This window comes from Typopeltis vanoorti, chromosome 4 (assembly GCF_054136105.1).
Source record: "Typopeltis vanoorti isolate ZY-2024b chromosome 4, IOZ_Tvanoo_1.0, whole genome shotgun sequence".
In the NCBI taxonomy this organism is placed as follows: domain Eukaryota; kingdom Metazoa; phylum Arthropoda; class Arachnida; order Uropygi; family Thelyphonidae; genus Typopeltis; species Typopeltis vanoorti.
In genome coordinates, this window is record NC_143552.1 from 94,579,715 (window position 1) to 94,596,643 (window position 16,929).

The window sequence follows — 16,929 nt, forward strand, 5'->3', positions numbered from 1 at the left end:
TTTCACCTTATAATATTTCCTAGCTTTAGGAGGAGGCCCTGATCCAGACTGTGTCATAAGCTGATTTTAGGTCAATGAAAGTGGGTCTAGATTTAAGTTTCTTTTGGAAGCCTGCTTCAATCTGTGTTGTCAGGCTAGGACCTGGTCACATCAACTTCTTCCTGGCCTGAAACCAGCTTGTTCAATTGGGAGTGCTCTTTCGATGAGATTCTTTTAAGGATCTCATCGAAATGATGAAATTCTTTTAAGGAGAATTCTTTCACAGAACTTAAAGGTGGAGCAAAGCAAGGAGATAGGTCATAGATTTTTGACATCATTTGGATCTTTCCCTGGTTTGGGCACAGCAATTATTTTGGCTTCCCACCACAGATTTGGTAGTTTACCAGTCATTATAATTTTTGAGAAAAGGGCGGCCAGCCATATTTGGCCTTGTTGACCGAGATGTTTTAGAAACTCAGGGAGGATACCATTCACTCCTGCAGCCTTGCCATTCTTGGTGAGTTTTAAAGCTGGGCGTACAAGTTCGGGTCCCGTCTTCAAGATTTGTCTGATGGAAGATTGCACAGTAATTTTCCTGATAGAGCTGGGATGTATCTTGGAGGTTTTCAATAAATGATTAGCCATTTGATCAGGAGTTATCTTTGTTGTTTTGTGTGTTGTTGGTTCTGCTCCACCTAATTTTCTCAGAAGTGACCAGCTTTTCTAGCTAGATGTGGTGAAATCGAGTTCATGGATGGTTGAGATCCATCTTTCCTGTTTGTTTTTATCCAGCATTGCTATGAGCACCTTAGCAACAGTTGGGTCTTCAGTTTTTTCATATTTGGCTAAAAGTTCCTCAGTTTCTCTACTCCAGCATGGGATGTATTGTTTTCTGTAGATTCTATCTACAGAAAACAATTGCTAGATGGAATCTGCAAAGGTTCCATCTTGGTGTTCTGCTGATGACTGGGATTGATGTGCCTGTCTCTATTAGTGTAGGACAATGCTGACTATTAGGGAATCTGTTGAAGGTGGTCTTCAGAGTCTTTAGAGACTATGCTCAGATCTGGGGTGTAGGTTCTGTTCCATCTGGCTGAGTGGAGAGTGCCTTCCTGCTTGGCATCATAAATCAAATACAGGTTATATGTATCCATCCAGTTAACTAGATTATTAACATTCTGGTTGTTAGAGGAGCAGCCCACATGGTGTGATGAGAATTGAAGTCACCAACATAGATAGCAGGGTGAGGTGGTGGCAGATCCATCTGATCAGGCCAGGATTGCGATGGTGGTTTGTAGACATTGTAGACGGTGGTATTTTGAACTTTAATATCTATGGAGTATTCTGCATCAGGTACACATTGGGTTATGTCCTTGAGGCCAAGCCAGATGTAGGTAGCCAGGCCATGCTTGGGATGCCAGTTATAAGACACGAGAATTAGTCCTGGGATCTTTTAGTCTATTGAGGGCTGTGTCAGGTAGTGGCCCCTTGCCTTTAATTCATATCATACATCTCCTCCAGGAGATGTGCTTTGCATTAAGGGTAAATATTAAGAATAGTGATCAGAGCTTATTCTACCTTTACCACGAGTTGCCTTGGACTTGCACTATGTGCAGGGTCAGCTAGACTTGCAGGCACAAACTTGACTGACTTGTCTGTTTGCTTACTTGGGAAATGGAGTAAAAAAAAAACAGGTTTATATTTAAAATAACTTGGTATCTTTAACATATATTATACCCAAGGTAAAAAACTTTCTACATCTATCTCTCATCCTGAGATTTTTATTTAATAAGGTCAAAGCACCTTATGGTAACTTGTGTTGGTAAAATATTTATAAGCTCTGTATTACTTAAAACTTAGTATTTCTTAGCTTGGCTCTCACTGATGAGACCTCAATAAAGGTCGAAACTGGTCTGGGTAGTGGCCCCTTGCCTTTAATTCATAGCATCATACATCTCCTCCAGGAGACGTGCTTTGCATTAAGGGTAAATATTAAGAATAGTGATCAGAGCTTATTCTACCTTTACCATGAGTTGCCTTGGACCCTCACTACGTGCAGGGTCAGCTAGACTTGCAACACTTGCAGGTGCAAAACTTGACTGACCTGTCTGTTTGCTTACTTGGGAAATAGAGTAAAAAAACCAGGTTTATATTTAAAATAACTTGGTATCTTTAACATATATTATACCCAAGGTAAAAAACTTTCTAGAAATGTTCTTATTTAAAATAGTTTTATGGATTAAGCTTCCATCCAACCAAAGGATTCTTTATTTTGTTTACTCCATGCTAAGTAGGACCAAACTTACAAGATTTCCAGTAGCAAATGTAGTCTTGTTCTTGAAATCTTCCATCAAACTCCCAATTTGTCCAAAATATAAAAGATGGCATCTGCAAAGGTACTTTTGTAGTTTGCAAGAATATAGACCATTCATTCATAGAGAAAAAAAAAATGTAACAGTAAGACTTCAGGATTCTTGCAGTTGGTTCATTAGATACCAATAAGGTATATATACCATAAGGTGTATATACACACACACACACACACACATGCCAATAAGGATAATAACCATATTATTATTATCATTACCTGATACCGCCAAGGAGTCCAAAGACTCATCGAGGGAGGGCACCTACTTTACAACTCTCCATATCTACCAGCGAACTGCATCATCTACACCAACGGCATCTACTTCCCATGACCACCACTAGCATTTTCATAGACAATCACAAACATCCATGCCAGATGGCAGGATTCAAACCTGCAGCCTTTTGGCTGGAGAGCGGATGTGCTAACCACTTGCCCAACCTGGCTGACCTTCAAATAGTTATGAGATATCAGATTGTAGGGGGGCCTGTACTGCATTAGTAATACATTACCAATGAATTCTTGTAAAGTCTTGACAGTGCTTAATTTTTGGGTGATGATGTTAAGTCATGCTGAATATATTTGTTGGTGACTTTGCAATAGATAAAGCTGGCCAGGTAAGCAAGATGTTTAGAAAGGCTACATTACCTTTCATTATAAGGTTGAATGGAATGAATATAGCACAGAGGAACAATAAATTATAAGTTTATTCTGGACTGCTATGTTTTCATCTGCTTCTTTTTCCATTGTACGCTTGATCCAGGAGTGGAAGTTATCAGCAACGAACATAGAATTCTTTGGTTAGATGCGCACTTAATCCATTTATTCAGATTTATATGTACTTTCTGAAATAGTGAAAAGTTTTCAGGTTTGTTACAAAAGGAAATACACATTTGAAAAATTCTTCCAAGAATCAACTTCAGTTCTGCAGCAACCTCAACTTATATTGTTTGAGTATGAACAGTCACAGTCGCTGTAGTAATTGGTTTTGTAAGACATATGATTTTAGAGAATAATTTTTATTAAAGATTAGTTTGATGTTTTGACCATTTTATATGAATATTCATCCTCAAGAATAGTAAAGTACAGAAACAACTTGTTTCTGTACTTTACTATTCCAAACAACAACCTTTAATTCATCAGTTATTCTCTAAAATAGTATAATTCTCAGCAGATTGCCTGATTCTCAAAAAGCCTTGGAGACATCTTAATCTTCTCAGCAGATGCCAGTCAGCTAATATAGCCTTCTCAGAGAAGCATTTAGGATTCTAGGATTTCACAGTTGAATTCTGTTTGCTTATTTCCATTTGTCACAGTGTATGTTAACCATGCTTTTATTGATGCCATTGTTACAAAGGCATTAATAAGAGAGAGTGAAAGATAAATGATGCAGAGTTTTACTGTGTAAGATGAAGCATTTTTGTTTGAAGCTGTGTACTTTATTGCTAATGGGATTGCATTGCAAGAAATTGATGGAATCCGGAAAAGATAGTGGACAGTAAGTTGAAGTTCTGGAAATTACTGCCTCTCATTGTGAGGCTTTAATCTGAGCACATCTGGATACTCAGATTTGGTATCTGGAGATGAGGAAGTAGTGAAGAACATTGAAAAGTAATTAACACAGAATTCTTTCTTTGAAAAAGAAAATTGATTTTATAAAGATAGATTAGAGAAGATTGTTTCCATTACATGATAGGAGGAAAGAGAAAGAACATGGCAGCTTTGGAAATTGAGTAAGAGTAGGATTAACCAGAATACGAGGAAACTGATTTTTGATTGGAGTGGTTAGTGTGTAAAATTAATTGCAGAATGAGCTGAATGCATTGTTAGTGAATGAGTTTAAGAAGTAGTATGGCAAGCATTGTGGTCTGTAAGCTTCCTACACTATCTTAGGACTTCATGGAGATAATACAGTTTAATGCCTTATATTTCTTTGAATTATCAAATGTCTGTTTCCTTCTCTTAAGCCAAAAGTGATTGAACTAACATCCATTCTCATCTGCCATCATGCTGTTCTATTCTTCTATTCAGTCTCCTTGAAGCGATACCATACCATACTAGAGCCATCCTTCCAAATTCTCATCACCATCATCATCATCAGCACTTCCCTTTCTTCGTCTGACAGAAATCTACAATATAATTTATATACAAATTAAACAGTAGTGGCCCAAGAACAGAGTTCTACAGAATCTTTCTCCCCCCCCCCTCCCCCGATACTATTCTTTGATATATGTCGTTCTGCTTTCATCTTCTCCATATTAGTATTTATTTGCAACCACTTATTTTTATGCAGGTAACCTGCCATGCATCATTCTATCAGATACTTTTTCAAAGACTAGTAATATCACAGTGTATCAAATTCTTCTTAATGTTACATTTATTATAATTTGTAAGGAATATTATAGATTACTAACACAAGACCTTTTCTTAATGATACCATAAAGTCTTTCATGAGATTTTATACAGCCAGGAAATTAGCCTGATTTGGACAGTCATTTTAACCCACTTTATGCATCTTTGAAACTCTTCTGTCAGATGTGATGCTTTTGATGTTGTGTCGAGATTCAAACAACCAGTCAAAAGCATCTCTGGTTCTCTTTCACATTTTCTTTAACATTTGTACTGATATCCCATTTTATCCTGTTACTGATCTGCATTAAAGTTCTGTAACATTTCTTTAGTACCCTATAATTGCTCACTTCTATACTCTTATCTTTTCCCTTCCTAATATCAAGTGTTATATCATCTCCTCTCAGTTGATATACCTTGCTAGAATGATTTTATTTCATCTGCTGCAGTTATTTTTTTACCATCTGTTTTTACCAATGTTATTCTTCCATAAGCATTCTTGTTTTTACTTGTTAAGTAGCAAAAGACTTCTTTAATATGATTTCTAGGAGTTTCTTTGGACTTTTAGGCTAATTTTTATATTATACTTGATATAAGAAATTTTACTTTTGGTTTAATCCTCTACCCAAACGTAAACCAAAGCATAAACAAACAAAGTCTGGGCATGAAGCATCTTCATAATTAGATTGTTTGTATATAGAGGCTGTTTTCACCATAATGTGAAGCATGCTTCCTTTTGGGCCTATAAATATATTACTGTGCATTATGGTAAGAGTCAGTATCCAGACTGACCTGGGTCAGTGATCCTTCCCAGTATGTGATACAAGGCAGTTTATGTGAAGTCAACAGCCTCTGTATATGAGTAGTCTGGTCATGAAGATAGTTCACAATCTTTGCTTACATTTGGATAAATGATTAAAACAAGAATATAACAAAAAAAAAAAAAAAAACTATATCTGATTCAGGCTAATTTTACTCTAGGAGTTTACTTTCCACACCATACTTGTTACTACCCCTAGCCTACAATTGGACTTGCTTATCATGTATCCTCCGTAATATTTTCTGTATAAGTAGGGCTTCCATAATGATTCATTCATCTCCCACTTAATTTATCCTGCTAATGCAAAATGAAATCTAACACTGCTCCATCAAACATGCCCTTACTTAGCACATCCTGGAGTCTGTTAAATTCTGTGCCAGTGTGGATTATCATATTTCGGCCAAATTGTAGATCGGTAGCTATTTGTCAAAGTGAACACCTTGATCACATCAAATTCCATCAGCTGGAATAGTCATCTGGACTTTGCCATCTGCATGAAACATTGAATCCTTTGGAGGAAATTAAGGTCTTTCATCAAAGTAATTATCTTATGGAATGCATAGAAAGTTGTGAAATCTTGCCTCAATCACTGTCTGAATCTCAACAAAGATGAAATTATCCATATTTTGGGAAATGCTGTTTAAAATGGAGTTCTGTGAGTGTAATTTTAATTGATTTATTTATTTTATTATTTTTTTTTGTCAGTCCCACTCACAAAAGGGTTAGATGATGAAAATCATCATCTAAAGACTCACAAACATCCATTCCACTGTGAGACTGACTTTCTAATCCAGTAACCTGCTTTGCAAATTTTAATTTTTCAGGAAAGAATATGCATGCATGACTTGCACATAATGATTATTATGCGTTTTATTTTTATTTTATTTATTTTTTTCATACTATGTTAGCATCTGAGTATATATATAGATAATTCCAATGCTTCTACTATGTACTTAATTTCACATGGGAAAGGTCTCTGATTCATTTATAGAATCAGAAATCAGAATATATATATATATATATATATATATATATATATATATATATATATATATATATATCTATTTAGTCAGAGAATCTGCAAGATTCTCTGACGAAATTGAATAGCTGTTGTTATAGATATGGTATGAAGGTCAGCAATAAAAAGACAAAGACAATGAAAATAAACAGAATCATTGAAAATGTCAACTGTGTTGTGATTGGAGAACCTGTGGAACAAGTAAAACATTTCAGCTACTTAGGCACGATTTTTACTGAAGATGGTAAATTAAATATAGAAATAGACAACAGAATCAGCAAAGCTGGTATGGTGGGAAGTCAATTGAATAAATTCATATGGAATAAGAGAGAAATTAGTTGGAACACTAAATTAGCTGTATACAAGACAGTTCTCAAACCAGTTTTAACTTATGGATCTGAGAGCTGGGTCAGAAGTAAAACACTTGACCAAAGACTAGAGACTGCAGATATGAGAGTCCTGAGAAAGATTAGAGGCATGAACAGATGGCATCAATGGCAACATCATATTAAAAACGAGGATATTAGGAAAGAACTTGACATTGTCAACATCCAGGAATGTGTTAGCAGAGCTAATCTCAGGTGGTATGGCCACTAAAACAGAATGGGCGAAGAAAGATTAGCAAAACAAGTGTTCTCTGCCAGGTTGGCAGCAAAACGACCCAGAGGAAGACCAAAATATAGGTGGATTGATATGGTACAAAGTGCCTTAGACGATAGAAATATAAGATGTGATAATGTTGGAGTCTTGACAAGTAACAGACTGATTTCGAGGAAAATTGTAGATAGGAAGTTAGTAATGGTAAATTTTTCATGTAGTACTATCATATCCTGTACACCCCCCTTGAGGGTACATGGCAGGAATTTGATGATGATGGTGATGAATATATATATATTCTGATAGTTAAGAGCAGTTTTTAAACTGAAGTGTACCTGAGTGACTATTGAAAAAAAGGAAACTAGTAACCTTCAGATCATTCAATATTGCATATTAATAACAATTAGCTATTATTATGAACTACTTTATTCAGATAATCTTAGGTTAAAATCTTATTAATGTATTTATTAATTATAAAAGTTTTTCATATAAAATTTGTTTAAGAAAATTGTTTTATACTCAATGATATTTTTTTTTTCTAGGTCAATTCTGTTTGGTTTAAATTGTATGTTTATACCCTCACAAAATGTGGTCCACCTTCCTTGATGCTTGCTAAGGGCAGCAGGCTTAGAGTATTACCTTCAGTGTTCAGGGTAGGTATGATTTCATATTTGCATGCTCATGCTAAAAATAACTATTTTTACCTCTTTCAATGACTGTGATGCAGTAGAAATTAATATGTATTGCATTTTGCATAACCATTTCAGAGAAGAAGATGCATATTTGTAAAGTCTCTTCATGTTTAAATTATATATACTAATTAATTGTAATTGATAATATAATAGCTTAATGTCAGACTTCTGATTTTGTACCTTTCTTACTAAATTTATTTTTTGATCAATGTATGTTTAATGTTGAAAAATCAGATTTCTTCTTCTTCTTAAGCTTTCATGAACCCTTAAGGTTCTTAGCTGTTGACTTCACAATTGCAACTGTCTCAAGGATAAGGTGGTTGGCCCTATGCCTCCCGGTATGTCCTATGTCTGTAGATAAGTATATTCATAGAGCCAGTTTACCTGTTCTGAGGGACGAAAAATCCAAGTTTTTGGATGAAAAAATCCCCTACCTCTGTATGAGACTGGCTAACTCACTTTTAGTCGAAATAGACTAGATAAAGGTTCCTGACATCATGGAAGGGAATCAAACCCAGGTTTTTCTGACCTAAGGGCTTCGTCTATGCTGACTGAGCTATGGAGGCTCTAATGTAATATCTCACATAACTAATATCAACATTTTTATCAGTATAAATTTGCTGGTGATTGCTTCATTCTGAAGTGCATAACTTTGCCAACAATAAACTGCCAGCAATTATCCTTTGTCTGTACAGCTAGTATGTTTAAATTGTCCTGCAAGATCTCTATATCATCTTTATTAACCATTATTTCACCTAATTTTGCATCATCAGCAAACAATTTGACATTTCCTGTGAGTCATTTCCCTGTATCATTGATATACAAATAGCAGCAGCTCAATTGCTGAACCCTTCTTACACCATTAGTTAGTCACTTGTCTACTCCTGGATTCAGTTCCTCCATACTTCTACCATTTGCTGTCTGCCCATCAGCCACTCTCTTATCCATATTACCAGTTTATTTATCCATGCTAGTCACTTTTCTCCTTATATTCTTACTTTTTTTTTTTTTTGCCTAGCCCCTACTCAATAATCCTATTTATCCATATTACTTAGTGGCATTAGTGTTGCGAGTGAACATAGCAGTATATTTGAGCCATATTAAGAAAAGTATTTTTGAATAGTGTATAGAGTAATGTTTTATTGTAAATTGTGCATAATTTTTTTATGCGGGTTGCAGGTGTCCTTAAGTAGTGTTTGTAGTTAGAAATTTGTTTATTTGTATTTTGCTACTTGTTTGTTCATTCTGCTTCTGAAAATGGCATCTGTAAAGAAGTGAATGTCATAGCACGGAAAGCTCCAGCACAAAGATTGAGTTCTGCCTTGGATTTTTCCTAGTGGATTTCGTGTAAAAATGGTTTCATATATGCACCAAAAAATGTGAAAGATTTGTGGACTGTTAGAGTGAATGAAAAGAAGGAAAGCATTATTGTATGTGAAAAATGTATTGATAGAGCAATTAGAAATGGGAGCTAGAGTTTGGGCCTTAGTAGAAGAGCTTAGACAAAGTTAGTGAAAATAAAAAGTAAAATGAAGCATCAAAGAACAAACCAAGTCATATATGTCCACAACTAACACTAATTCTGATGCCTGCATCTTCCTTCTCTGCAAAGCATCAGTTATTTGTTTTTTCATTGTTCCACCAAGAAAACATGTTTTGTGTACTTTATTAGTCATGACATCTCTAATGATCAAGAAAGTATCAAAGGATAATTGTGTATTGTTGTATGGGGACTTGATCACTAGAGGTGTAATGACTAATAAAGTACGCAAAACATGCTTTTCTGGTGGTGCAACAAAACAAATAACTGATGTTTTGCAGAGAAGAAAGATGAAAGTATCACAATTAGTGTTAGTTACGGACACACATCACTTGGTGAAAAAAAGAATGTTGATAGAAACTTGAAGTTGTTGTGGCAGGTAAAAGATAATAGCATTGTTGGAAAAGTCATTAGTGTGTTGCCCAGATATGACAGTAGTAAATTGAGAAGAAGAGCACAGATAAGGATTAACAAGATGGTTGAGTTGTGTGAGGCAAATTGAGGGGTGGGGGGGGGAGTTCAGTTTGTGAATTTGAAGGAAAGTGGGAATGATTTAAAGTTGATGGATTGCACTTGTATGGGTTTGGTGTTGGTCATTTATTAATGCTATTGTTTGCTGAGAAGGCACAGAATCAAGAAGATAATGTAGCTAACAATCAAAGGATACTTCTGAAGCAGGATACAACAGTCAAATGGGTTATGCAACATGAAGAAGATGGATATGAGGTTGAAGATGTAGTTGCAGTAGCACAAGGTGATGGAATGCATAAAGGTGAGGATGAGACAGGTATGAATGGCAATCAGAGTCAGGATCAGGGAGACAGGAGTGGTCAGACCAAAGAGAGGGGTGTGATATAGAAACTAAAATAGAGAATGTAGTTGCTGATAGAATAGCCTCAAAGACACAGATTGTTATGTTGTTTACAAATGTAAGGAGTATTTGAAATAGAGCTGAGTTTGTTGCATTAATTAAGTAACACATTAATTAAGTCAGTATGCCCAAAGACAATTGGTATAAGCAAAACTTGGCTGTCTGAGGATGATGTAATGTCAGAAATGGAAGGATATACAAATTTCCAGAATGATAGGAAGGTGAAAAGAGGAGGAGGAGTGCTGTTAATGATTGTATAGGAATTGTGTTTCACAAAGTGTGGAAGTTGATAGTATATGTGCATATTTTGAATCTATGTGGTGTGTGTACAGTTGAAATTAACAGGTTAGTATGTCTGATAAGATGCTGTTATAGGCCATGGAATGTAGAGAATACTGATTATGAAATGTTTAGGCAAATTGGTTGTCATGTAAAAAGAAGGTGATCAAGATGAGAGACCTTAATTAAAGTAATATAGAATAGAAAGGGAATGAGAATATGTTTTGCTGTCTACCGCAAACCTATACACAGAAGCCAACACATACATAAAAATTCATACCATCATCCAACACAAAAACTAGGGTTAATCAGCACTCTCAAACACAGAGACCTAACAATTTGCTCCAATGAGCAAGCGCTGAACAAAGAATACGAAATTATTAGCCAAACATTTGTAAAAAATGGCTATAATAAAAAAATTCACAAGATCCTTCCAAAAACCATTAAAAGCAAAAAAGATTACAAGAATGCCATAGCCATACCATACATTAGGGGCATATCAGAAAAAATAGATAGAACATTACATAAATACAACATTAAAGCAACCTTCAAACCTCTTGCAAAATTAAGAAATTTACTCAGTTCATCCAAAGATCTTCTTCCATACCTTGCCTACCCAGGGGTTTACAAAATTCTGTGCACCTGCAACCTACCTTACATAGGGGAAACAGTGCACACCATTCCAATAAGAAAAGATGAACACAAATGCCACATTAAATTCCTCCACTATGGTAAAACAGGCCTGTCAGACCATGCACTTCAAACATGTCACAGAATTAACTGGAAAGGCACCAACTCCCTACACCATACCAAAGCCTCATTTGAAAGAAAGTTCAAAGAAGCCTGTGAAATGCTGAAACATCATCCAAATCTAAACAAAAATGATGGATTAATAATTCAAGAATCTGGAGGACCCCATCTTCAACCCATATAGCATCCTGAACAACCCCCAAACAGAAGAAGAAGACCATAATATGTGTGAGAGGACTTCAGTTGTTTACTCTAGTTCTACTATGAAACTGTTTTTATCATCTGTATATTATTATACTGATATGTATAAAAAGTTTATTTTATTTTGTGAATTAATTCTTAATTTTGGATATATTTTATTTAGTAATATTTTTATTTTATTTTTATTTAAAGTTTTTTTTTTCCACCAGAGGTCAGGCTAGGGTAAACGATTAACAAAGCATTTAGATTCATCTCACTTTTGTGTAGTCTCATGTAGCTTGTGTCCTGTACATATGTATGTTTTCCGAATGATGACTTCAATACAGAGGTCGAAACAGCAAATATTATTTTCTTAATTATAAGTAAAGTAATTATTCCAGTGTGTGTTTTTGTCTCCATAAATGCTTCACTATGAATAGCGTTCTTTATGATGGTCAACACGAGTTTGTGAAGAGCAGGTCTTCTTTTAGTAATCTGTTTACAGTTTGTGATAAGATGATGAATATGTTAGATAAGGGAGAATCACATACAGTGATATTCTTGGACTTTGTGCACCTTAGGGTTCTGTTCTTGGGCCCCTACTGTTTGACATACTTGTTAATGATATTTCATGTGGATCTTCAAATGTTTGCCGATGATGCAAAGTTGGATAGAATTATTTAATTCTTAGGTAGGATCCTTTCCTTTAGTGTTACACTGTGATCAGCATTCATTTCAGTAAAATTACGAAGACTACAACTGTGTTAGTAATAATTTAATTTCCCGATGTTTCAACCTTCATATTAAGGTCATCTGGAGTATACACGTATATATAATTTAAACATAAACAGCACATTAAATTTAATAACTATGGTAAATCTGGCCTTTCTGATCATGCCCTGAATACTCTGCATAGAATAATAATGGGGGGGGGTCTACAAATCCCAAGAATATGTATGGTACATATTCTACCCACTTAAACCTTTTGGTCTAAGAGTTAATTATAATTAGGACTGTAAGTAATGTAGGATCTTAAATTCACGTTAAATTATGGATATGTGCACATTTTGCATCAGCAAACAATTTGATGTTTCTCTGTGAGTCATTTCTGTTTAAAACTATATATGAATTTGTTTTCTGACAATGTTATAAATAAAATATAGCATTGTTGTAGGGTTTTTTTTTTCACTAGAGGTCAGGCCAGTAGAATAATGATTGATCAAATCATTGTCACTTTGGCATACTGTGTGAAATCTACTATGAAGATCGAAACATTGGGAAATTAAAGTAATTATTCTTAACATGGTTGTAGTCTTCATGATTTTACTGAAATGAATTCTTGGGTAGAAGATTTGAATAGACTTTTAGCTTGGACAATAAGTGGGGTTGCAATTTTAATAGTAATAAATGTGAGGTGTTGCACTTTGTGATACAGAGATATGAGGCTGAGTATTGTATTTGTGGAGCTGTACTTCAGGAAGTGGATGAGATTCAGGATCTTGGAGTGATAGTAGACTCTGGACTGAAGTTCCAAGAGTATATTAAAAGTGTTGCAAAGACTGCACATTGTATTGCTGTTATGATAAAAAGTACATGGACATGTAGGTGGTGCCTCTATATAAGGCATCAGTTAGATTACATATGGACTATTGTGCTCAGATTTGGTCACCTGGTTTTCATTGCAATATGGAAACACTAGAGAGGATCCAAAGACAAATGACCAAAGTGATATCAGGACTCTGGAGTGTTGGTTATGAAGAGCGTTTGAGGGAATGTTTATTGCAGAGGGTGATCGATAGGAGGAAAAGAGGAGATATGGTAGAGACCTTCAAGTTAGTTAAGGGATTCTATCCGATTAATACAGAAGGAAATATAAAATGAGCAGATGTTAAGAAGGGAAGAATGAGAGGCCATTCCTGGATGTTGTATAAAGATGTGGTGTGAGGAGTAGATTTTTTTACATTGAGATTTATTAGTGAGTAGAATGCAGGTAGTCTAGCTCGTTATGATAGCGTTGTTGCTGGTTGAGTGGACCTCCCACAATGAGTCTATTGGCTCCATGGAGATTACCAAAATAATAAATTATTTTCAATTATATCTTTTATATACTTATAAAAAAAAGTATTGTCTTGTTAAGTAATAATTTTCATATTATGTATTTGTTAACTTTCTCTATTTGATTTGTTTTATTTGGTGTTTTTAGAATCATGACAAGCTTCTGGTGACTACCTGGGGACATGATCCAGGTACAGTGCCAATATCCAGTGCACTTCCTACTCTTAATGATGCCCTTTGTCATTCTGCTGTACTTATTCAGGTTTGTATGTTTGACATATGTATGTAAAGTGGAGAGGATGTTATTATTTCAAATGACATTAAATGAGATGTGCATTATGCATATACCTCTGAAGTATGTCATTATGTTGATGTTCATTTGTTATAGATCAAACAAAAATATAGTAATTATTCTTTCTGACAGATGTAACTAGTATCTCTTAGTTATGTTTAAGGTAATAGATGGATGTGATATGCTGTTTCCTTGATAACAGTAGCATCTACTTTTAATAACTCAATATTAAAATGGCAAACTGTTGCTTCTAAGCATTTTACATTTCAATCCGACTTATGTTAGAAATATTCTTTGGAATTATTGAGAATAAAGGGAAAAATATGTTGGATGGTTAATACTTTCAAAGCTTGACACCTTTTCAGTTTATTTATTATTGGCCTTCCTCTGGAAGACATAAGCTCATCTAATGACAACAGCAACAACTCAAATACTACTATTACCAAATATGTTCAGTCAGTTTGTGTTTGGGAAGGTAAAACTGAAACATCCATAATGATCCAAAAAAAAAAAAATCATATGAGTGTCGAATACTGATTAATCACTACTGGCTAAACCATTAAGCATAGCACAAGAGTCACAACACCTTATATTAGAGTTGTAACTTTGGCAGTTCTTTTTTTCCCTACCTCTTTGATGAGACTGGGTTTTCACAAAATTGGAAAGATGAATGAATCCTCTTGAATACTGTAATTAGTTTTTATTCAGATTTTAAGAAAAAAGCATCCTCATATAAGGCCATATATACATATATAAGGCCATGATCTATAAAATCTTGCAGAACTCTTTACCCTATGCCTGAAGGAAAATGATGTACTAAGAGCATGGAAAAAGCCATTCCCTTATACTTTAAAAAAAAAAAAAAAGTGAAGTAGGAGACTTGAAGAACCACCAACCCATCAGTCTGCTATTAGTGGTTTACAAAAGTCTTGGCTTATAGCATTGTGCAACTCTACACCTAGCAGAACTAAAAGAACCAAGCAGACTTTTGAAGTGGCTTTAGCATAATGGACCATGTTCAAGTTGTACAGCAGATTATCGAATGGTATAATGAATACCATCTACCATTATGTCTTATTTTATTGCTTATAAGAAAGCCTTTGATTGAGTAAAAACTTGTACAATACTTAAACATTACGAAATCAGCACGTGAATGAGTCATTTGTCAGGACCATCAAATCAGCATACACCACTACGGCAAAAATTAATTTCACTGGAAACATCTCTGCTGTGTAGATACAGAGAGATATAAGACAAGGTAACACAATATTTCCAAAACTATTCACAGCATGCCTAGAAGAAATGTTCAAGTTTCTTGATTGGGAAGAAAAAGGTCTGAAGATAAATGGAAGATATTTAAGCCAATTGTGATTTGCATCATTATTGTTGTTTTATTATTTCTGGCTATACATAGCTACTGAACATAACTTGGAGCTTCTTTAAATTTGTCTTTAATACAGCTGTTTTGCTAGCAATTTAGAATTCATGGATATAAACCTGTAATTCATGTGCAGTTGAAGTAAAGATAGTTATCTTTCTTACATACTGTTCTTTTGAAACTGATATCCATTTTTATCCTGCTTAGTACTAAGTAATGGTTACTTCCAATTTCAAATCCTCTGTACTCTCTCATATCATGAACCAGTGTGATGATATCACTATCAACAACATAGTCAAGTAGGCTTTTCTTATTTCCTGTGTCTTCTCTGCATGTGAACTTGTGTACATCTTTATGTTCAAACATGGTGTTATTAATGACCAGGACCTTTTTTTTTTAGCTTTGCCCTTTTCTCCAAATTTTCCAAAAATGTTCCTGTATGCCTCATTGGGATTGATTTCCTACTCTGCTGTTCAGATTTTCAACAAGGACCACTTTTTCCATTTTCTTTGTCAACTCCCTGTTCTAATGACTCAAAAAAACTTCTCCACTTCATTAGCAGAACATTCTTTGGGATCATAGGCACAAACCAGTTTCATTGTCCATATCTCCAGTTTGAAGTTTGCCCACATAATTCTACTTGAAACTGCATTCCAATCAAGAAGTTTTATCTTCATGTTTGGTGTTGAATGCTATCACTACTCCTTCCTTTCCTTGATCATTATTGCTTGAAAATAACATCCTGTACTCATTATTTAATAAGATCTCACCTGTTTTTTGTCTTCTTTGTCTCAGTAATGCGCTGATTATGTCTTTGTGATACCTTTCCAATTCTTCTGCAACTTTGATTTCCTTTCCATTAATATTCCTTATATGATGGTGCTTATCTTCAGTTCTTCTGATGTTGGTTGTATTCTTCTTCTTCTTCTAGATGTTAAGTTGGAACTGTTCCAGTAGCTGACTTTTCTCTGTTCACCCTAGTTCCCTGACATGGATGTTTAACCAAGCAACATCCATGCTGGCATGAAATCCCATCATATGCATTTGTGGCTTGAGGCAATAGAGACTACAATTTGGTTGGCTAAGACCATACCCATTCTTTCACCATCTAATAGATGCCTACTAATGGGGGTGCACCATGTGAAAAGGATTGGACGTTAGGTCAGAAGCTCCAGTCAGTTCTCTGCATTCTTGAAAGACGATGTGGAGGTCTTCTCCCAGTTATTTGGCTTTGTTCCTTAGAATGAGATCTTAGCTGGTTATTTAACCTGGAGGCCAAGGTAAATAATCAATGTAGTCTTAACCCTGAATTTTTCTGTATAAGAATTGATCAACGTTTTATCACAGTTCTCAAGATGACCTGCAAGGAGGAAGAGAGGATGATACTATTTACTTTTCATTTTATATTAAAATTGAAATCTGTTTTGTGAATACCTTTATTTTTATGATGAAACTTTGAAAACAAATTACATGATCATTAATATCTAAAGTATATACTGATTTTTTTTTTTGTATTAAAGTAAAATTTAAATTTTCTTATAGTGATTTAATTAAACTTTTTTGTGTTTTAATAAGGGTCAAGGAGATGGTGGAGAATTTGCATATGTGCCATTTCCTTTCAATGAAACAAAGGAAAAAAGAGGTATATATTATATATATACAGTTATACAATTAAAAAAAATATATATATACACAGTTTTAAGACATAAATCTTAATATATTCATTTTCAAACTATTTTAAATATTACATTTCATAAACAGTTG

General features: G+C 34.7%; 1 protein-coding gene across 1 annotated transcript in view; it reads left to right on the plus strand.

Annotated features, from left to right (window-relative positions):
* LOC150107504 (protein FAM91A1) overlaps window positions 1-16,929 on the plus strand; it is a 228,540-nt gene that overhangs the window by 186,787 nt on the left and 24,824 nt on the right. Inside the window, exons 17-19 of the mRNA XM_090391353.1 lie at window positions 7,671-7,781; window positions 13,644-13,757; window positions 16,741-16,807. Of these exons, the coding sequence (XP_090247479.1) occupies window positions 7,671-7,781; window positions 13,644-13,757; window positions 16,741-16,807 (292 nt within the window). The remainder of the gene's footprint in view (window positions 1-7,670; window positions 7,782-13,643; window positions 13,758-16,740; window positions 16,808-16,929) is intronic.